Source organism: Aulostomus chinensis, chromosome 18, assembly GCF_037954235.1.
Source record: "Aulostomus chinensis isolate RoL2024-O1b breed Wild chromosome 18, RoL_Achi_v1.0, whole genome shotgun sequence".
NCBI lineage: Eukaryota > Metazoa > Chordata > Actinopteri > Syngnathiformes > Aulostomidae > Aulostomus > Aulostomus chinensis.
Window position 1 is genome coordinate 20,216,242 of NC_141337.1, and position 23,047 is coordinate 20,239,288.

A 23,047-nucleotide genomic window follows, 5' to 3' on the forward strand; every position below is an offset into this window, starting at 1 on the left:
AGAGAGAGATGAATGTTCACATGCTGCAGATTTCATCCCAGGATGAAATCGAGCGCCGAGCCAGGGTGTGATGCTGCTGAGACAGACATCACCGCGGGGATAGTGTCGGGTTTCTCCCCCCTGTGCTCCGGTTGGTCCTCCAGCCCGCCAGGAGGCGCCACCGCTCCTCAGCGACCGACGACGGTAGTCAGTTCTGTGCTGTCCGGGGAGGAAACAAGGCCTCGGTCCGCAGTCGGTAGGAATATTCTCGTAGTTTGGAATTTGTTTGAATACAATAATGGAAATATTTGATAAAGGCTCCTGGACTTTAGTTGTCTTGAGGTTGTTTTTACATTGTTTTGTCGCGTCACTGTGGAAGGGTAGCCCGCTAAGCTAACAGTTCGCGCGCTAAGCTAACAGTCCCCCCGTAGTTCCGCTTCATATCTCTAGTTTTGTCAACACTCGCTGTTTGCTTCAGCTCACGCTCATCCACCTTGCGTTACTGTTACTTCAGTAACGAGATTACTCAGTAGTAATCTGTCGCCCCGCGCGCGTGGTACCGGGAATGTGAGGGCTCGGTGGTGCAGGAACTCTGGTTCCCCTCACACCGACGGTAACGTCCACCGGGCCAAACGTGGAACCAGGGAGACGGATACAATCCGGCCTCTCGTGCCCGTTCTGGGATGCCTGCACCCCAGCCTGTCAATCATGACACATCGTGACGTGGGTGTGTCCGTGTGAACAGGCTTGTCCGGCATTCACGGGTCGGGACCATTTGTTCCGAAACCTGATGGCGGCCGTTGCTTGCCATGCAGTTTTGCAGCCGTGTGCCAGGTCACTAGGTGAACCCGAGTCATCCGTGTTCCTCCCTCACGCTGTTGCAGGTCACGTGGAAAGATGGCGTCAGGCAGTTTCAGCAGCGAGGAGGCGCGGAGCCTCCGTGAGTGTGAGATGTACGTTCAGAAGCACAACATCCAGCAGCTGCTCAAAGACTGCATCGTCCAGCTGTGCACGGCCCGGCCCGAGCGGCCCATGGCGTTCCTCAAGGACCTCTTCGACAGGCTGGAGAAGGTGCGTGCTGGCAGGAAGGACTCGATGGAACCAGGAGGATCCCGACCTGGCATGGCTCAGGGAGCGGGGTGGCTCCAGGGTTGCTGGCTGGGTCATTGGCTGTGAGATGTGTGTGTGTGTGTGTGTGTGTGTGTGTGTGTGAACATTTGAGTGATGTTAAAGTGGAAACATCAAGACAATTATCTGAAGACATCACCATGTCCATCTGGATTCATGTGTTCAAGAACACATGTTCTTGAACACAACGCTGGACCTGAGTCGCTCCGGTGGGCGGGCCAGCACCTGGCCGGGTTGATCCGTCACTGTGGGTGGGAGAGTGAGAGGCAGTTTTATGAGTACTGCTTGGGTAGAAGAGTACCATATAAATGCAGTATACTTCATCTACGCTCTGCCAGTTGAGTTGGTCCCTGTCACGTCTGGGTTCCATCTTGGTTTAAAGTCGAAAACCTGCTGCCTCCACAGAACAGTGTTCTAGTGTGAGGTTCTCCGCTGTAGGCGAATGTTGGGAGAACGTGAAGTGAGTGAGGAGTGTTTGTGGTCCCAGCAGGAGGAGGCCCAGCAGCTGGCGGCCCAGCAGAGGTCCAACGTGCGTTCAGACTCCCGCGATGAGGAGGTTTCTCCACTCATGAACCCAGTGGTGAGGGAGCGGAGCCGGAGGGGTGCCATCAGTGCGGAGGTGTACACTGAGGAGGACGCCGCCTCCTATGTCAGAAAGGTGAGACGATGAAAGCCACCTCTCACAGGTCACCTGATGCTGTGGTTCAACCAGCAGAGGGCATCTTTCACGTGTCAAACACAACATAGCGCTCCAGTGTCCAGACTCAGTCTACAATGTGTCCAAGGACACCACAGTACTGTGTGGGAGGAGCCTAACATGGTCCTGCAATCTGGTACTTGTCCTCCCAAGGTCATCCCCAAAGACTACAAGAGCACAGCCGCCCTGTCCAAAGCCATGGAGAGAAACGTGCTCTTCGCTCACTTGGACAGCAACGAGCGGAGGTGACGCCAGCGTCTCAGCACTCGTGAGCCGACCGTCCTCACTAAACATTTGTGGCTCATCATCTTTTTCTCTGGTCTTCCAGTGACATTTTTGACGCCATGTTTTCGGTCAACTACATCGCTGGAGAAACAGTCATCCAACAAGGTGAGCTCACCTGGCCTCACCACTGCTGCCTCCCGGTGTCCTCCTTCTCACGTGCTGTTCCTGTTTCAGGTGATGAGGGAGACAACTTCTACGTCATCGACCAGGGAGAGATGGACGTAAGACTCTCTGTTGTTTTGAACGCCAGCAGACGTCAGCCAGTGCTGACGAGACCGTGTTAGCACGAGACCAACAAGAAACAAATCCCATTACACCAAAAATGTTGCGTACAAACACATCCTGGTGGGCCGCGTTACTCCTGGTGGTCCGGGACCACGCGGCTTAGTGGGGAACCGTTCTAGTCTAGACGAGAGTGTGGTCTAGTAAGGCCAGACTAGACCTCAGGAGAGTAGGTGGAACTACAGCCAGACCTGAAACAGCCTCCTAGATTACCAGCGCAGTGGTTAATGTATGTAGCTCACGGTCATACGTGACCTGCTCGTGAAGAATTGTTGACGATGTGTCTATGACACACGCGATCCTTCGACCAACACAAGGTCAAACTTCACTTGATACGAGGTCTAAACACAACAGGGGACCAGTGTTTGACTTCCCCTGGTCCCAGCACGGTCGACCTCCTCTGTGTCCCTCCAGATCTACGTGAACAACACGTATGTGACCAGTGTTGGTGAGGGAGGCAGTTTCGGGGAGCTGGCTCTGATTTATGGGACCCCCCGAGCTGCTACGGTCCGGGCCAAGTCTGACGTTAAGCTGTGGGGCATCGACAGGGACAGCTACAGGAGAATACTGATGGTAAGAAGCCCTGGCACAGGCTCTGTCCGCAACGCTCGGGGACAGACATGATGTCACAAGACTGATTCTTTACTCAGGGGAGCACGCTGAGGAAGCGCAAGATGTACGAGGAGTTCCTGAGCAAGGTGTCCATTCTAGGTGAGCTCCGCATTCCCCGGTTCTGTAGCAAATCAAGCCAGAGCTGCGGTGCCGGAGGTTTCCAGAGGAGGGCGTCCTTGACCCCAGTGTCATCCCTGAACAGAGTCTCTGGACAAGTGGGAGCGTCTGACTGTGGCCGACGCCTTGGAGACGGTGCAGTTTGAGGACAGCCAGAAGATTGTGGTGCAGGGAGAGCCTGGAGACGAGTTCTTCATCATCCTGGAGGTTCGCCCTGGGCCATCCCCCACCGCAGCACCAACAAAAACACACAAATACAACGTGTGTACACACAAATACGTGTGTACACACAAATACAACGTGTGTCCACACAAATACAACGTGTGTCCACACAAATACAACATGTGTACACACAAATACAACATATAAACACACAAATACAACGTGTACACTCAAATACGACATATATACACACAAATACAACGTGTGTCCACACAAATACGTGTCCACACAAATACAACGTGTGTCCACACAAATACAACGTGTACACACAAATACAACATATAAACACACAAATACAACATGTGTACACTCAAATACGACATATATACACACAAATACAACGTGTGTCCACACAAATACAACGTGTCCACACAAATACAACATGTGTACACACAAATACAACATATAAACACACAAATACAACATGTGTACACTCAAATACGACATATATACACACAAATACAACGTGTGTCCACACAAATACAACGTGTCCACACAAATACAACATGTGTACACACAAATACAACATGTGTACACACAAATACAACATATAAACACACAAATACATGTGTACACTCAAATACAACATGTTTACACTCAAATACAACATGTGTACACACAAATACAACATATATACACACAAATACAACGTATGTACACACAAATACAACGTGTGTACACACAAATACGTGTGTACACACAAATACAACATATATACACAATACGTGTGTACACACAAATACAACGTGTGTACACACAAATACAACAGATATACACAATACGTGTGTACACAAATACAACGTGTGTACACAAATACAACGCGTGTACACACAAATACAACAATTATACACTACGTGTATACACACAAATACGTGTGTACACACAAATACAACATATATACACACAAATGCAACGTGTGTACACACAAATGCAACGTGTGTACACACAAATACAACATATACACACAAATGCAACGTGTGTACACACAAATACAACATATACACACAAATACAACGTGTGTACACACAAATACAACGTGTGTACACACAAATGCAACATATATACACACAAATGCAACGTGTGTACACAAATGAGTGTTGCTCATCTTTGTGACGTTACGAACTCGAGGTGGAACCAGCAACAGTCCAGCTCCATCCTGACCATCATCTGTCGATTAATGGTTGATATCTGGAATTAAAAGTGTGTGTGTGTGTGTGCGTGTGCGTGTGCGTGTGTGTGTGTCAGGGGACAGCGGCGGTGCTGCAGCGGCGGTCTGAGGATGAGGAGTTTGTGGAGGTCGGCAGACTTGGACCCTCAGATTACTTTGGTAGGTCGTCTCTCGTGTTGACGCCTCAAACTCAGAATAATGAGTTCACACTTTGAAGTAAAACTTTAAGGCAGTTTATTGATTGGCAAAAGTCTTTTGTTGTTGTTGGGGGCCGGCCACGAACTCTCAGCTCCATCATTGGAGTTTAAACCGATGTCACGTGATGTGGGTCACGTGATGCCCGTGTAGCAGATTTCAGGTTTGCACCTGAGAGCACTTGAAGGTGAACGCCAGGCGGCGTCCTGCCATCCAGGCGGCGTCCTGCCGTCCAGGCGGCGTCCTGCCGTCCAGGTGACTCTGCTCATCTCCAATTTGACGTCATTTCTCTCAAACGTCAGGAGTGAAAAATGATCAGAAAGTTTGGAAAAAAATGCGGTCAGATGTCAACAATGTATGAAAAGTTAATAAAGAGAGTAAATAACATCTGGCTGCTGGCCCCCCCACCCAGACGGATGACGGGTTTCAGCAGGCCTGAACAGCCTCACGCGTCTCTCCTCAGGTGAGATCGCCCTGCTGATGAACCGGCCCCGAGCTGCCACTGTTGTCGCGTGCGGTCCCCTCAAGTGTGTGAAACTGGACCGGCGGCGCTTCGAGCGGGTCCTGGGCCCCTGCTCCGACATCCTGAAGAGAAACATCGAGCAGTACAACAGCTTCGTGTCTCTCTCTGTCTGAGCTCTCGTCTCCTCCTCTGCACCAGCTTCACCTTCTACTCTGGCTCTTTCTCTACACGACAGCGTCGACCTCCTGATGGCTGTTGCTCTTCTTCTCCTGTGTGTCAGGTAGCAGTCGTCATGCACGCCGCCCTCCTAACTGATGTGATTGGTTGGAAAAAACAGCCCTGGTGGGTTCAGCTCCCAGACAGATGCAAGTCATGATTATGATGGACACACGATGAGATTACCGGCCCTCCTCGTGAAGACCAGAGGACACGGACTCAGACGCCTCCGTCGTGGATCTGGCGGCGTTTCATTGTAGTTTTCTGATCAACAGAAGAGCGCTGTGACCTGTGACCTGTTCACAAGGTGACAGACACACGACTTCCAAACGCTCGTTTTCTGAATGGAGCTCAGTTTCATGCCACTTTCTCACCACGTGGGAAAATGTTCCTTGGTTCCAACCTCCTGCCGCGTGTCTCTAGTCCATGTCACGTGTCCCCGGTTCATGCCACATGTCTCTAGTCCATGTCACGTGTCCCTGGTTCATGTCACATGTCCCTGGTTCATGCCACATGTCTCTAGGCCACATCACGTGTGTCTTCTCCATGTCATGTGTCCCTGGTTCATGCCATGTGTCTCTAGTCCATGTCACGTGTCCCCGGTTCATTTCAAGTGTCCCCGGTTCATGTCACGTATCTCTAGTCCATGTCACGTGTCCCTGGTTCATGTCACGTGTCTCTAGTCCATGTCACATATCCCCGGTTCATGCTACATGTCTCTAGTCCATGTCACGTGTCTCTAGTCCATGTCACGTGTCCCCGGTTCATGCCACATGTCTCTAGTCCATGTCACGTGTCTGTACTCCATGTCATGTGTCCCTGGTTCATGCCACGTGTCTCTAGTCCATGTCACGTGTCCCTGGTTCATGTCCTCTACCTGTCCAGATGTTTCCCAGTCCCACCAGCAGGGGGCTTCAAACTGGACAGACAGTTGTGAGTGCGATGCTGCTGAGCTGCAGGGACCTTCATGATTTCCTGACTTTGCCCTTCCACAGTTCTGAGTTTCTCGGTGGGTTCAATGACATTCCTCAGCTGTGAGCCACTTCTTCAGCGAGGTCATGTGATCACTGCGGCGCGTGTTTGTTCTGAAAGACTAAAGGATGGGATGATGCTTGCTGACACATGGAGTAGTGACAGTGTTATAGAAGGTTCTGTCGTGCGTCCCTGTAGCCTCTGTGGTGGAGGTGCTGTAGTTGATAGCCGTTACCGTGCCAACGGGCTGAGCTCGGACGGAGAACACGCCAGCAGACTGACGTGGTGATGAATTTAGCCCAGATGTGCAGCCTCCAGCTGCCTGACTCTTTGCCTTTTACTTCTTGGTTTTTGTTTCTACTCTTGTTGGGACTCTGAAGGCTCTTTTACCTACAAAGTTCATCCCTGTGCTTCCTCGGCTGCCTCGACATGTTATCACACCAGTGTTTGTATCTGCCCGCTCCGTCGTTCTCCTGATTCCTCACAATTGGGATGATTAAAAACACTTCCCTTAAGTCCATATTTCTGGTCCAAGTCTTCTTTTATGTTGACGTGTGTTTGTTTGGCTCTGCTCCCGTTGACCTTTCACAGCTTTGCTACCAACTCTTGTGTCTAATAAATCCCTGTATTTGTTCGATGAACTGCTGTGTCTTTCACCTCCAGAAAACTCCTGGTGCTTTCACACTGGGGCCTTGTAGTCCCACACCTGTGACTGTCAATCGACCACCAGGTGAGAGCGTCAATAAACGTGTCCAACATTGAGTGAGAACACGGTGAGCAGCAGCAGTGGCATGTAGCAGAGGGACAGTCGTCCTCCAGAAGTCAGGAGGAACTCTGAGTGTAAATCTGTGAGGTACAAAACTACACTTCTTGTCCCCTGCTGATGTCTTCCTCCACCGTGGTGACTCACACCCTCAGGCCCGGAGCTCCGTGCGCTGAACCGCACCTGTCAGTCTGAAACCAGGCTGGGTCACCATGACTTAGTGGTGCCTTCACACTGGACCAGTCCTGGTAGTGCGGCTGAGGTGGTTCCTTCCTGCAGCTGGTCCAGAAATAAAGAAACCAGGAACAGGATGGATGTCACGTCTTTGCTCCCCCTTGTTTCGTCTTGCTGGAGGACTGCTGATGGCGCCGGTCTGCGGCTCATAGAAGGAAGAAGTGCTATAATATCACCACTAAAACAACAGGCAGTACTATCAAGTATTTGTACATGTACAGTTTACACTAACACAATAAAGTCGTGGTAAGAGTTTTACAGCAGGGTGAACGGGGATGTCTGAAGATCAGCTGAGTCCAGGAGGTGTAGTCCAGCAGGGACTTCACCAGCAGCTGGATCCCCTTCAGGTTCCACTTTAAATACACAACAGAATCTGGGAAAGGAGCGATGGAGTGGCGTCTGCACGGATCAGACCCCGCCCATCGTGCACTGCCCCGGACAGACGGTGGGTTCAGAAGACCAGGGGCAGCAACCAGGCCTCGTTAGAACACTCAGACATGGGTGATCGCAGGACTGGCGACACCCAGAGAACAAACTGGTGAGTTGTGATGCGACCCTCAGAGGAAGTGTGTGTTCCTGCTCCACAGACAAGCAGAACCGTTCTCACTCATGAGGAACTCACTGCTGCAGAGGTGCTTTCCATGTTCCCAACACAGCAGACGGGTTAGCAGCTGCATGGATGTAATAACACTGATCAGACACTAGAGGGCTCTGTAGTCCGCCAGCTTTTGAACTGTTCCAGAGGTTCTGAGGTTAGCTGCAGCAGGATCCTGGTGGACCAGTGGGACACGATTTGAGACCGGTGATGATTGACACCCTTCAGAGGAGATGTGGGGTCATGAAGGTCGCGAAGCATCAAACCCTCTGATCCTGTCTGGCAGGAGTCCTGAGTGGCACCATGTATCAGCACCATCAAAGCATTGCAGTTACTGACTGTGTGTGTGTGTGTGTGTGTGTGTGTGTGTGTGTGTGTGTGTGAGTGTGAGTGTGAGTGAGTGAATGGGGCGTGTGTTGACCCTCTAACTCAAAGGGCACTATTGATATCATTGATTTGCTACTCAGAGTTGATTGGCTGGTGACTTATGATTCTATATCATGCTGATGCTCTACTGATGGCAGAGAGAAACCTGTTTATATCACCAGGAGGCAGATCACCAGCACACACACACACACACACACTAGGTACTATTACCTATACAGGACCAGATGTGTTTCTTTGAGAGACTACAATTAAAGTGTGTAACCCTTTTAATAAAACCTCTCTTGTGTCAGTGCACTGATGGCTAAACCGTCCTAAAACGTCTGCTTACAACCTCCCCAGCCTGGCTGGTAAACCCCAGGTGCTCTTATTGCTGCCATAAAAAGAATAATAATAGGCAGCATGGGTGGAGCCCCAGCTTCAGCACGGGGTCTTTCTGGGTGAGTCTCCATGTTCTCCCTGTTCCTGCTGGGTTCTCTCTGGTACTCCAGCTTCCTCCACAGTCCAAAGACATCAAGAGGGACCAGGTTAATCCAGACTCTAAATTGACCGTAGGCGTGGCTGGGAGAGCCAATGGTTGTCTGTCTCTATGTGTTGGCCCTGCCATGGACTGGTGACCTGTCCAGGGGGAAGGCTGCTGGGATAGGCTCCACCCCCACCACCCTTAATGTAGGAGCAAGCGGAAGACAATGCATGATGTACTTATATTTATTTACATGTATTTATATGTATTTACATGTGTATTTATATGTCCTACACCAAGTCTACTTCTCCTCTGTATCTGGGTGTGGGTGTGCGTGACCCCCCGCCCCCCGCCCCCCGGAGTGGAGTCGAAGTGTGGGGGAAGGGAAGGGGGAGCGCAGCGTGTTGTTGGTCACTGAGAACAGTGACCAGAAGTCCACAAACAAACTAAACAACAAACCTCCCGCTTCCTCTCGTGTGTCAGCTCGGCACCTCCATGAACGAGTGATGAAGTGGTCTGACTTGATCTCCAATCCAAGTATTTGTGGGTTACTGGTAACACAGATGGATAAAGGGACCTGGATTATGGCGTACGGTGAGGATGGCGATGACATCGATGATGACGGACAGTTGTCAACAGGCGTTTCTGCTGTTGTTTGTAGGTGGATGTGACAGGGAGCCAAGAGCTTCAAGCTAGATGTATGCTGATGCATTCTGGAGTCAACCAGATACAGTGGTAAAAGTACTCCTGAGTACTTGACAGGGAAAATACATTTTCTGGGTGAATTATCACTTTGGCTGCTGGACACATGGTGTCTCCTGCTGCTCCAGGAAGCTCCTTCTCGAGCTGGAGGCTCTTGCTTTTGTCTGCTGATTTCAGGAGGAGGATCAACTCTCCAAGGACAACACAGGTTTGAGGAGCAGGGAGCTTCAGTCCTGCCGCTGTTGATGGTACTGCACCTTCACTGGTACTGCACCTTCACTGGTACTGCACCTTCACTGGTACTGCACCTTCACTAGTACTGCACCTTCACTGGTACTGCATCTTCACTGGTACTTGGTACTGCACCTTCACTGGTACTTGGTACTGCACCTTCACTGGTACTGCACCTTCACTGGTACTTGGTACTGCACCTTCACTGGTACTGCACCTTCACTGGTACTTGGTACTGCACCTTCACTGGTACTTGGTACTGCACCTTCACTAGTACTGCACCTTCACTGGTACTTGGTACTGCACCTTCACTGGTACTGCACCTTCACTGGTACTTGGTACTGCACCTTCAATGGTACTTGGTACTGCACCTTTACTGGTACTGCACCTTCACTGGTACTTGGTACTGCACCCTCACTGGTACTGCACCTTCACTGGTACTTGGTCCTTCACTGGTACTTGGTACTGCACTGGTACTTGGTACTGCACCTTCACTGATACTTGGTACTGCACCTTCACTGGTACTTGGTCCTTCACTGGTACTTGGTCCTTCACTGGTACTTGGTACTGCACCTTCACTGATACTTGGTACTGCACTTTCACTGGTACTTGGTACTGCACCGTCACTGGTACTTGGTACGGCACCTTCATTGGTACTTGGTACTGCACCTTCACTGGTACTTGGTCCTTCACTGGTACTTGGTACTGCACCTTCACTGGTACTTGGTCCTTCACTGGTACTTTCACACCTAAACAGGCTGAACCTGACACCATCCTCTATTACGGGCTTCAGTGTGGTACCGGTTGGAGTTGGATGTGTTGGAAAGAGGGACCATATCGAGCTTTCTGATATCACGGAGGCGTCTTGGTGAGAAACACCACAGAGAAACTCGCCGTGTTTGGACATGTGATGCTTGAGTGACAGTGACAGTGACGATGAGGAATGATGGCGTGAGAGGCTGACTCCTCCCACAGCAGCTATAGAGTTTATTCCCAGTGAGTGATTGTGATGAATAAGTGGACACAATTGGATGGAATGGATGGAACACACACCTCCCTCGCTTTGTTTGAGGTCGTCAGGGTTGCTGAGAAGATTCGGGACACACGCCATCATCGCGTGCGTGTGTGTGTGTGTGTGTGTGTGTGTGTGTGTGTGTGTTCCATCCATTATGGATGAACACCCGATTGCTCTCTCCAGCTCTGTCAGATGAGCTGGTCTAATCCCAGCCAGTCAAACGTAAAGTCTCATATTTGATGCTAATGCAGCATAAAGGCTCAGATGGAGTCACCACGACGAGAGAGCACTTTTAAAGGTACATGTCAGTGTAGTTCTCACTTTTAATGAGAAACCTGCCTCTCTAATGTTGAAGTGTTTGAGGGTGAAGGCGGTGATGAAATTTCATGACAGTAGAATTGCATGAAGTCATTTTGGTGTCACACAATACGTTCATGTTGTGAATGAGCGCAAGGCTAAAAACTGGCGGTCTGAAGCCAGGCAGGTGTGAGTCGCTCTGACGGACGAGCTGATACACAGCAGAGGTCACCAGTAGGCCGCTCAAGGGGCTCCACCCCCCAAAGGATCCTGGGAACTTCATGTTTCAGCATTTTCCCTTCCCAAACCAATGACAATACCTTACTGCCAAAAATAATAATAACAATTAATAGTAATGACAAAAATTATTCTTATCACGACGAGCCCCGATGTCCCACAGCATTCTTAGAACTGCTTTGAGAGGAAACGTTGAGGGTGCGGGGTTTGTCTGAACAACTCAATCCTCCAATAAGACATCCAGACACGTGCTAACGCTTGAGAAGCTAACGAGCTAAAAGTTGTTTTGCTAAAGTTAGCAGCCTGAACTGAAAGGACACAAGTTCAGTTAAAGATCTCAGACGGCGTCCGGTGCTGGTGAGGTAGTTTGGATGGAGCACCACGCCGTCAGAGAGGCCGTGGTAGTTCGCTTCCCTCAGGATGTTTGGTGACCTGCTGCAGTCAAACACAGGAACACATTCAGTTCTACGGTAACATATCTCCAGAACACTGGCACACTCACTCCAGAACACTGAGGTTCTCCGTGTTCTCTCACCACAAGATGACACAGTGTGTCAGCCTCCAGACCTCAGGCAGGAGTGTGCAAATGTGTGTGTGTGTGTGTCTACTTGGTTTTTGTTATCTTTTGGAGACCCTTTCTGATACAAACACTATCTTATCAGGACCCCTCGTCCTCATGGGGACCAAAGACTGGTCCTGATGCAGCAGAACTTATTTCATGAACACCTGGTCAAAGGTAGGGTGAAGGTGGAACCTGCAGTTAGCTTGAGGTTGAGGTTAGGATTAAGATTAGGGCTTGGGTGAGGATATTCACATGAATGGAAGTCACTGGAATGTCCTAATAAGGATAGCTACACAAACCTGTGTGTGTGGGAGCCTCTGTGTCTGTGTGTGTCTGGGTGTGTTTGTGTATGTGTGAGTGTGTGTGTCTCCGTGTGTGTGTCATTTATCTTCCCTATCACTTATAAAACACAGTCTAAGCAGTGTTCACTGGCCCGTAGTTTGTGCCTTCGTTCCTCCTCTTCCTCTCTCTGTCCCGCCACACTTCATTATCATCATCGCCCGCTGGATGAACGAGTGGCAGGGAGAGATGAGTGGACAGGAGTCGATTCTAGTGATAAGGAAGTGAAGGACGCAGCTGACCCACAACCTGAAAGTGGCAAAGTCAGGAGACAAACTGGAACTGTTTCGTTGGTTCTCCATCGCTCTCATCCTCAGACTGACTGCATCTCTTCACTGTCCATTCAAGCATCAAAGATTCATGACCCTGGGTCATATTATGTAAAGTTCACAACGTGCAGATCCCAGCCTCACTGTTCAGTAACCATGGTAACAAGGGTTAGGAGCTGATGTGGGAGACAGGCCATGACAAGCAGTTCCCAAATCAGGTTGTGATTCTAACTTAGGACACTTAATGAAAGTGTTGGGGTCAAAGGTTTCAGGGGCCTAAGAGTTTCCTGAGCTGAATCTTGTTCTACGTCTCAGGGCATCCCAACCAAAGTTCTGTCCTGACTCTTTCCAAGTAGAGCAGGTCCAGCACCTCCCTCCTTCAATGAACCTCCTCCCAACAATTCTCCATCAGCAAGCACATCCTGCAACAGCAGCCACCAGAACCTTCCTTTACCAGCAGGAAGGTGGAGCAGATCCAGGATCAGTGGGGACGGAGAGAGAGCAGGACAGAGACAAAGACAGAGAATGGAGGAAGACAGAGAGACAGAAGGAAAGAGAGGGACAGAGATAAAGAGGGAGAGAAAGGAGGAGAGACTGATGGACAGAGACAAAGACAGAGAATGGAGGAAGACAGAGAGACAGAAGGACAGAGAGGGACAGAGATAAAGAGGGAGAGAAAGGAGGAGAGACTGATGGACAGAGACAAAGACAGAGAATGGAGGAAGACAGAGAGACAGAAGGAAAGAGAGGGACAGAGATAAAGAGAGAGAGACAGGAGGAGAGACTGATGGACTGACGGTGACGTGAGCAGGTGGAGCTACGGGTGGCAGCTGGAGCCTCTTCAGGTCTGGAGCCTCCTCCAGCAGCACCAGGATCTGGGATGAGGGGAGAAGAAGAGGAGTTGGTAACACGTATGAGGACAGGAGGAGGAGAGAGAAGCCCAGTGCATCATGGGAGATCCCAGCAGTCTGAGCCTATAGCAGCAGATCTAAGGGCCAGCCTAAGCAGTCCTGACTATAAGCCTGATCAACAAGGAGGTCTTAAGTCTGCTCTTAAACCTAGAGAGGGGGTCTGGGTCCTGGACTGAAACTGGGAGACGGTTCCACAGGAGGGGAGCCTGATAGCTGAAGGGTCTGATGGTGACACCCTCCACCTCTTCCTAGCATGTGGAACTGAAGCTGAACATGTTGTGTTTCCACAGAACGCTTTTATCAGACCACCAATCAATCACTTTGGAATTTGGACTGATCAACTACACTCCACTCAGGAAAACTGTAGTTTCCAGATGTTTGTCTGATCAGGCCACACCTGGATTTAAGGAAGTGGTTCCATTGGTGCTAAATTCAGTGTCATGTCCCACTGTAACAGAGGGCGCTGTTGTCCACCTTAGTCCCTCCCAAACTGATCATTTTATCCATAGAGCAGCAGGCACCTCAGCAACAACTCTGCACTCTACTGGCCACTAAAACAGAAAACTATGAATCCAAGGAAACAAGAACATTGGTACGGTTCTGGAACCTGACAACTTCAACAAGAAACCCAGAAACTGGAGAGAAGATGGCGCTGCTCCAAACTGGAGGAGTCACATGAAGTCTGGCAAGATGGCCTTAGAACCTAGAAGAAAGCCCTTGGTAGAACCAGAGCAGCCGACTACTCAGCACTAATAGAGGAACACAAGAACAACCCAGGTTCCCCTTCAGTCCTGGAGCCAGACTGACAGAGAGCCACAGCTCTACTGAACCAAGTAGTCCTGTTTCCCTGAGCAGCAAAGAGTTCATGGACGTCTTTAATGACAAAATTATCCTTATTAGAGAGAAACTTCTTCTCCTGCTGCCATCAGCTGACAACATGGCTCCTAGAACCCTATACATATACATATATATATATATATATATATATATATACACATATACATATACATATACACATACATATATACACATATGTATATACATATATATGTACTGTATATATATATATATGTATATGTATACATATATGTATACATGTATATGTATACATATATGTATACATGTATATATATGTGTGTATGTATATATATATGTGTGTGTGTGTGTGTATATATATATGTATGTATATATATATACATATATATACATATATATACATATATATATATATATATATATATATATATATATATATATATATATATATATATATATATATATATATATATATATATATATATATATATATATATGTATATGTATATGTATTTACAGGCTGCCCGGTGGAGCAGTGGTCCTCACTGTGGCCCCCAGCAAGAAGGTTGTGGGTGGAGCCCCGGCTGCAGCACGGGGTCTTTCTGTGTGAGTCTCCATGTTCTCCCTGTTCCTGTGTGGGTTCTCTCTGGTACTCCAGCTTCCTCCACAGTCCAAAGACATCAAGAGGGACCAGGTTAATCCAGACTCTAAATTGACCGTAGGCGTGGCTGGGAGAGCCAATGGTTGTCTGTCTCTATGTGTTGGCCCTGCCATGGACTGGTGACCGGTCCAGGGGGAAGGCTGCTGGGATAGGCTCCACCCCCACCACCCTTAATGTAGGAGCAAGCGGAAGACAATGGATGATGTACTTATATTTATTTACATGTATTTATATGTATTTACATGTGTATTTATATGTCCTACACCAAGACTACTTCTCCTCTGTATCTGGGTGTGGGTGTGCGTGACCCCCCCCCAGCTGTGCCGTTGACGCCGGCGGCCGCAGGGATTCCCGCTCTCTCTGCTCTGGGACAGAAACTCCATGAACCAACATAAATACATTCACTCTGTTAAACAGCAACACAAAGAGGGGAATAGAATTTGCAATGTTTGTTCACGCTCTCTGATGTCATCACTGCCCCACCCTCTGAGGGACTCATGACTTCCAGGCCCAGCTAATGGGTTTGAGTCCCACGAGGGACAGTCCCTGTATGACCTCATCACCCGCTCCCTGGGCCCCGTCCTATGTTCACATTGATCTGACCCCTGCTTCACCCCTCTGGCTGCCTGCCATTGGAGGACTGTGACATCATTGTTCTTGTGGTGATGTCATTCACACACTCAAGTCACACAGCAACGAGCTCTTTGAAGCCTTCCAGTCTGGATTCAGGGAACACCATAGCACTGAACCAGCACTGGTCAGAGTCTCTACTGATCTCCTTATAGCTTCAGACAGAGGTCTCGTCTCTGTCCTTTTGGACCTCAGTGCTGCATTTGACACCATCGACCACAGCATCCTGCTACAGAGACTAGACCATGACATTGGGATTAAAGGACCTGCCCTAAAATGGTTTAAGTCCTACTTATCTGACAGGTTTCAGTTTGTTAATGTTAATAATGACCATTCAGAGTATAGCAGAGTTACATATAGTGGACCACAGGGTTCAGTTTTAGGACCGATTCTCTTCCCTCTTTACATGCTCCCATTAGGTGACATAATCCAGGAGCACTCGATCAACTTCCACTGTGATGAGGATGACACACAACTTTACTGGTGGATGGAGCCAGACGACACAAGCCAGTTTACTAATCTGCAAGACTGCCTGAAAGACATTAAATCCTGGATGTCCTCTAACTTCTTACTGCTAAATTCAGATCAAACTGAGGTCATCATGTTTGGACCTAAACACCTCAGGGACACCTCTCTAACCAGATCTCTACTCTAGATGGCATCACCCTGATCCTGAGGACAACTGCAAGGAACCTTGGGGTCATTTTTGACCAGGACCTTTCCTTCAGCTCCCACATAAAGCATGTGACCAGGACCGCCTTCTTCCATCTGCAGTATCACTAAGATTAGGAAGATCCTTTCCCAGAGTGATGCTGAGAAACTGGTGCATGCATTTATCACTTCTAGGCTGGACCACTGCAACTCTCTCCTGTCAGGATGTCCCAACAACTCTCGAAAGAGTCTCCAGCTGGTCCAGAACGCTGCAGCCAGGGTTCTGACAGGAGTTAAGAAGAGAGAACACATCTCTCCCACTTTAGCTTCTCTCGTTCCTGTAGGATCTAGAATCCACTTCAAAATCCTTCTGCTGACTCATCAGGCTCTCAATGATGAAGTTCCATCCTCTCTGAATCCTCTATGACAGAGCCTTCAGTCAGGACTGGTTCAGGTAGCTCTGAACCATTGATAGCTATGCTGCTACAGGCTTAGACTGCTGGGGGACACATCAGGTTACATGGAGCCCTCCTCTCCTCTCCTCTCCTCTCACCCCTCCTCTCCTCTTTTCTCTTCTCCTCTCCTCCCCACTCTTCTCTTCTCCTCTCCTCTCCTCTCCTCTCCTCCACTCCTCTCCTCCTTGGTGTCTCTCAGTCTTTCTGTGTTTCTTCAGATCCACCAGAGCTCCAACCGCCACCTGCATCGCCCCCCCCCCCCCCCTTATCCCCTACTGTTACACTGGCCTGCGCTCCCCTCCCATGAACCAGTCTACCGTCCAGTCCCCCATCAAGCTGGCTCGTTCTCCCTGCCTCCCCTCCCATGAACCAGTCTACCGTCCAGTCCCCCATCAAGCTGGCTCGCTCTCCCTGCCTCCCCTCCCATGAACCAGTCTACCGTCCAGTCCCCCATCAAGCTGGCTCACTCTCCCTGCCTCCCCTCCCATGAACCAGTCTACCGTCCAGTCACCCATCAAGCTGGCTCGCTCTCCCTGCCTCCCCTCCCATGAACCAGTCTACCATCCAGTCCCCCATCAAGCTGGCTTGCTCTCCCTGCCTCCCCTCCCATGAACCAGTCTACCATCCAGTCCCCCATCAAGCTGGCTTGCTCTCCCTGCCCCCCCTCCCATGAACCAGTCCACCATCCAGTCCCCCATCAAGCTGGCTTGCTCTCCCTGCCTCTCCTTCCAGAAGCTTCCTTCTTCAACTGTTATTAACATTTCCATGTTTCCTACATTCTGTGTTATAAACTGTTTTCTTCTGTGTAACAACATCTCCTGTCTGTCTGTCCCTCCTGGTGAGGGATCCTCCTCCCCTCCTCACCCTGAGGTTTCTCAGATTTTTCCCAGTTAAAGTTTTTTTATGGAGTTTCTCCTCAGTCGATGTGAGGCTCTTAGGGCAGAGGATGTTGTTATGAAGCCTGGAGACAAACTGGTGGTGAAAACAGGCTCCACAGACGTGCCGGTTTAAGAAAATTGAGGAAATAATTTGAAAGAAATGAATCATTTAATGTGCACGTCTGCTCATGAGGGGACATGGTGGAGGGCTGGGACCCTGACCCCTGACCCCTGACCCCTGACCCCTGACCTGCCACAGCTGGAACTTCAGGACTTAATTGTTGAGTTGTTTGACTCTTCAACTGAAAAGAGAAGCTGAGAAAACGGAGGCCTGAAGGGAGCCATGAATAAATGAAAAAGACTGTCAGAGGTGAAGAGGGAGGAAGTAGGACAGCTGCACCGGAGCCTTCAAGGGAACCTCTGGGAGGTCCCCATGACATCAGCAGGAGGGAGGACAGGAGGACAGAGGCAGACGGGAGCCAGAGGAGGCGGCGGTGGCGGCGAAGGAGTGATTATATAAGTTAATGAGAGTTTGAGATGAATAACAGAATGGGAGAAAGCAGACGGAAGGTCAAAGACGAAGATGAAGATTCATCATTTCTTTCTGGCTGTTGATAGGAGGAACCCAGAGTAGCTCTGTGCAGGTGGTCGGGTCCTCGGAGAACCTGCGTGATCTCTGAAGCTCTGAAGGCCTGAAGCCCCTCCCTCTCTTCTTTTCTGGTCCAGAATACTTGTCAGTTCCATGAAAGACTCTGCTTTTCTGGTGGCCGTGAGCACAGTGAGCTTGTTACCGCTGACAGGCTACCAGGTGTGGCTGGTTCCACTTCTGCTCTCATGAGAATGTTCCACATGACTAGAACAGGAACCAGACACTCAAAATGAACCTCCTACCCATGGGTGACCTGTTAGCCAGTCGGTGATGTTCCCAGCCATCTGTGAAGACTCGCAATTCTTTGCCAACAACAGTAGGGGGCATCGTCCATGTATTATACAGATGATACAGGTCTACCCAGTCACTCATGGATACCAAGCCCTGTTTACGTGTCACCAGAGTGAATTAAGTCCTCGTGTATCAGGTTCACGGTGACGGACGCCATCACAAGTCAGTCCATAAATGGAAATGAACATGAGAGGTATCTCCTCCTCAGGGCTTGTGTTCTCAAACAGCTGGTTCAGGGGCCATTTTATGGGCCTCCAGGAGAGAGGCACCGACTTCTTAGAGAAGACATCAGCCTGAGGACGGAGCAGAATCCTGCTGGCTGAAACTGGTTCAGCTGGAGCTGCTACTACTGCTGCTGCTGCTGCTGGAGGTCCTCCGGGGCGAAGACCCTATTGTGTTTGCTCAAAGCTTAATTTGACCCCCTAAAAACTCAAAAACTCACCAAATTTGGCACACACATCGGCTCTGGCGAAAAATTCAATAATTTAATTAAAGCTGCAAGCAGCGTTGTGAGGGTCTGAGCCCCATCCTTGACACCGGCCCCAATCCAAGGATGTCTTGGTCCAGTGTGTAGGCCTTGTAGTTGAGGAGTTAGAAGCCTGAGTCTGATCAGAGAGTGAGAGCAGAGCTGAGAGCTGGCCCTTTAAGAACCCCTCCCCCACTGCTCTGTCTTTGATCTGTGCTAGAGTGGAGAGCAGAGCTGAGAGCTGGCCCTTTAAGAACCCCTCCCCCACTGCTCTGTCTTTGATCTGTGCTAGAGTGAGAGCAGAGCTGAGAGCTGGCCCTTTAAGAACCTCTCCCCCACTGCTCTGTCTTTGATCTGTGCTAGAGTGAGAGCAGAGCTGAGAGCTGGCCCTTTAAGAACCCCTCCCCCACTGCTCTGTCTTTGATCTGTGCTAGAGTGAGAGCAGAGCTGAGAGCTGGCCCTTTAAGAACCCCTCCCCCACTGCTCTGTCTCTGATCTGTGCTAGAGTGGAGAGCAGAGCTGAGAGCTGGCCCTTTAAGAACCCCTCCCCCACTGCTCTGTCTTTGATCTGTGCTAGAGTGAGAGCAGAGCTGAGAGCTGGCCCTTTAAGAACCCCTCCCCCACTGCTCTGTCTTTGATCTGTGCTAGAGTGAGAGCAGAGCTGAGAGCTGGCCCTTTAAGAACCCCTCCCCTACTGTTCTGTCTTTGATCTGTGCTAGAGTGAGAGCAGAGCTGAGAGCTGGCCCTTTAAGAACCCCTCCCCCACTGCTCTGTCTTTGATCTGTGCTAGAGTGAGAGCAGAGCTGAGAGCTGGCCCTTTAAGAACCCCTCCCCCACTGCTCTGTCTTTGATCTGTGCTAGAGTGAGAGCAGAGCTGAGAGCTGGCCCTTTAAGAACCCCTCCCCCACTGCTCTGTCTCTGATCTGTGCTAGAGTGGAGAGCAGAGCTGAGAGCTGGCCCTTTAAGAACCCCTCCCCCACTGCTCTGTCTTTGATCTGTGCTAGAGTGAGAGCAGAGCTGAGAGCTGGCCCTTTAAGAACCCCTCCCCACTGCTCTGTCTTTGATCTGTGCTAGAGTGAGAGCAGAGCTGAGAGCTGGCCCTTTAAGAACCCCTCCCCCACTGCTCTGTCTTTGATCTGTGCTAGAGTGAGAGCAGAGCTGCCAGCTGGCCCTTTAAGAACCCCTCCCCCACTGCTCTGTCTCTGATCTGTGCTAGAGTGGAGAGCAGAGCTGAGAGCTGGCCCTTTAAGAACCCCTCCCCCACTGCTCTGTCTTTGATCTGTGCTAGAGTGGAGAGCAGAGCTGAGAGCTGGCCCTTTAAGAACCCCTCCCCCACTGCTCTGTCTTTGATGCTCTCACTCGGGGTGCAGAGACCGTTCTCAGGGTCTGTGGCCCTGAGTGGGACTGATGAGGGTCCCTGAGGTGATGTAATCAATCCCTTTTTAGCTTTTGGTCAGAACTTTGTCACATTCTATCATTTCTTGTGTTGTGTGTCAAGTGTGCCAATGCCAATGTATCTTGTTTACAGAACCGTTTCTGTTCCTAGTTCGTACTCACGGCCATGCTAAAGAGATCGTTGTCCGTCTCTGACAACTTCAGAGAGCAGGAGGCTCTGCCCCTAATACTGAGACCTGCACATGAGAGAGTACCTGCTGTAACACTGTGGGTCCTGTCTCTCACACGCCACGAGCTGGTGCTTGGTTAACACCTGCATCATCACGAGTTTTAAGGCGCCACAATGCGCTCCTGCCTGAAGTAGCTTCAGGCTGGGGTTTACTCTGCCAACACGGCCTCTGAACACCAGCATGAGGCTGAACACCCGGTGCCCTCCGCCAACCAGCTGGACTGCATTTACAACCTCATTGCTAGCTTTGCTCACCCAGTTTACACTGGCGTCATAGAGCCCCCCATCCCCCCATTAACTAAACAGTTGTGTGACATTGAAGGCCAACGTGTTTCATAACACCGCCTCTTTGACACAGCAGCTCTTTTCCAGTTGTGGCGTCCACAGTGGCGCCTTGTGTGTCCCAAGTACCAAATGAGTCTCAGGAGCAGGTGAACAACGACGCACCTGCATCAAAGGTGTCTGGTGATTCATTCTAAAGATGCCAACAGTAAAAACCCTGAGGGAGGGGGGATCTTTGGTTCAGCAGTCCAGCCAGCACCTCCCAACCCAATGGGAGGCCATCTGAGCCTGGCCTGCTCCATGACTTCAGGAGGAAAATGAGACCTTCTTTCAGGATTTGGACTGCGACTCAGCCACAGCAGAACCGCCAGAGGTTTGATCTGCTGAATCGTTCAGTCTCATTCTGCACATGGAGACGAACTCGGGGATTCTTGGTTTACTTCTGTGGTTTGGGGTCAAACGTAATTGAAAATCAGGATTCTGTTTTTAGAGGTGTTTCATCATTTTCCAGAGGAAAAATTACTTCATCACATGGTGGAGCAGAGCCACGTGATTTTGTCTCAAACTTCCAAGGACGTGAACTCTTCGTCCTTGAGGTTTGTTGTTGGTGCAACACTGAGATCTGGTGGAGGCTGCAGAGACACACAGAGACGAGCCCTCGGCTCAGCAGGACGATCACGTGGAGACTTTGGTGGACTGGAAGATGCGTCCTCTTCCTGCCTGCTGGCTTCAAACAACCGCATAATCATGGGGGGGCGGGGGGGGGGGTGTCCAAGGGGATTTCTGAAGGGTTAGGACAGAGAGAGAGAGTTAGTGGATGGTGTGTGTGTGTGTGTGTGTGTGTGTGTGTGTGTGTGTGTGTGTGTGTGTGTGTGTGTGTGTGGCAGGAGTCACAGGGTCATACCAGCACAGCATATTTGAGAGACTGAACAGAAGGTTTGAAGGTGAGGGGGTTTGGTTGTGGGATATTTGTGTGTGTCTGTGTGTGTATGTGTGTGTCTGTGTGTGTCTGTGTGTGTGTGTGTCTGTGTGTGTGTGTGTGTGTCTGTGTCTCTGTGTGTATGTGTGTGTCTATGTGTGTGTGTGACTCATTAATGCTGCATTCATGAGGGACCCTAACACAACAAATACACTATGATCTTCAGCCTCTTTAACTTTTAAAGTTTCCCGGCTGATTAAAGCGGAGACGTCGTCCTGTCCGGTGGAGCCGGACTGTCACCGCCATCTCACGTCTCCACGTGGCTCCCAGGACAAGGACAAGGACAAGGTCAAAGCCGTCCACTGTGGGTGCCTGAGTCATCTTCTGTCCAGAGAGTCGAGGAGAAGCATCAGTGAGGCCCGGCAACATCAGTGGCTCAGATGTACCGGGACCAGACCAGGATACCAAAGAGGGCTGGATCAGCTTTGGCTGTCGAGCCGGCGCTGCGGAGCGGAGGTGTTCCGTGTTTCACGTGTCATAAACGTCACAGGATCAACCCTGCCTGTGCATGTGGTCTTGGCCTGAGTGGAGGTCTTCATGGGTCCAACGTACACCCGTACCTGAAGAGACCAGAAATGCACCACCCCAACCCGGAGTAGACCTGTCCAGTGTATTAACCCCAAGACCAGGACCCAAACAGACACAACATGAAGGGCCTGACCCGTCTGGGACCCGGTTATTATGTGATATGCTGGACTCACCTGCACTGATGACACCGCTGCTCGCTACTACGTGACAATAATTTGCAAGTTAGCCCTTCTGTTTCTGGCCACGCCCACATCCTCCATCCTGGCTTCTCCTCTGGCTGACAGGAGCAACATATCCACTCAGTGACGGGTGTCATCTCCAACGCCCACTTCCCATTCCAATGACCCCCCCCCCCCCCACTCTCACACACACACCACTTCATGAGCAGCACTGTTTTTCTCAGACGGTCGCAGGTGAGAGTCTTGTAAGAGACGGCGTGGATCCTTGTGTCGGTTCTGTCGTCGCTCTCACTCACCTCCTCCTGCATCAGTGGGGTGAGAGAACAAGTCAGTGGCCACACCCCAAATGACATCATCATCTAATTGCCACTCAGTCATCTTGTGTGTTTCCCAGGAGAGCCTTCTCTTCCTGCATCTGCTTCCCCAACCGCATGGGGGGGGGGGGGGGGGTGTCACTGGAGACCAGATGCAGTGGCAAACAGCATCTGGGGTATCATTATTGCTATTTTACAGACCTTGAAGCCACTTTCTGTCTTTTCCTGTCAGCAGATAAACATGTTATCATATGACTGCACTTCCTGTGAGGGCGGCACCAAGCGAGCACGGCAGCAGGTTGAGGA

The 23,047-nt window shown here is 50.2% G+C and overlaps 1 protein-coding gene across 2 annotated transcripts; it reads left to right on the top strand.

Annotated features, from left to right (window-relative positions):
• Positions 1-30: 30 nt before the first annotated feature.
• prkar1aa (protein kinase, cAMP-dependent, regulatory, type I, alpha (tissue specific extinguisher 1) a) lies at positions 31-6,856 on the top strand. 2 transcript variants are annotated; one of them, XM_086186316.1, is made up of 11 exons: positions 31-235; positions 864-1,050; positions 1,595-1,765; positions 1,958-2,049; positions 2,133-2,194; positions 2,264-2,310; positions 2,786-2,944; positions 3,022-3,082; positions 3,186-3,307; positions 4,568-4,649; positions 5,149-6,856. In XM_086186316.1, the coding sequence occupies exons 2-11, from the start codon at positions 877-879 to the stop codon at positions 5,319-5,321; spliced, it is 1,143 nt and encodes a 380-aa protein (XP_086042442.1). In that variant the 5' UTR covers positions 31-235; positions 864-876; the 3' UTR covers positions 5,322-6,856. The 2 variants fall into 2 exon arrangements, with proteins under 2 accessions (XP_086042442.1, XP_086042443.1); XM_086186317.1 differs by having other exon boundaries at positions 33-235; positions 1,598-1,765.
• Positions 6,857-23,047: the final 16,191 nt, after the last annotated feature.

What these genes read in the sequence shown, in the direction of transcription:
- prkar1aa (XM_086186316.1), top strand. Translation starts at nt 877, where the DNA reads ATGGCGTCAGGCAGTTTCAGCAGCGAGGAGGCGCGGAGCCTCCGTGAG. An exon ending in AGAAACAGTCATCCAACAAG is followed by an intron (nt 2,195 to 2,263) that starts GTGAGCTCACCT and finishes TTCCTGTTTCAG; the next exon opens with GTGATGAGGGAGACAACTTC. An exon ending in TGGACCCTCAGATTACTTTG is followed by an intron (nt 4,650 to 5,148) that starts GTAGGTCGTCTC and finishes GTCTCTCCTCAG; the next exon opens with GTGAGATCGCCCTGCTGATG.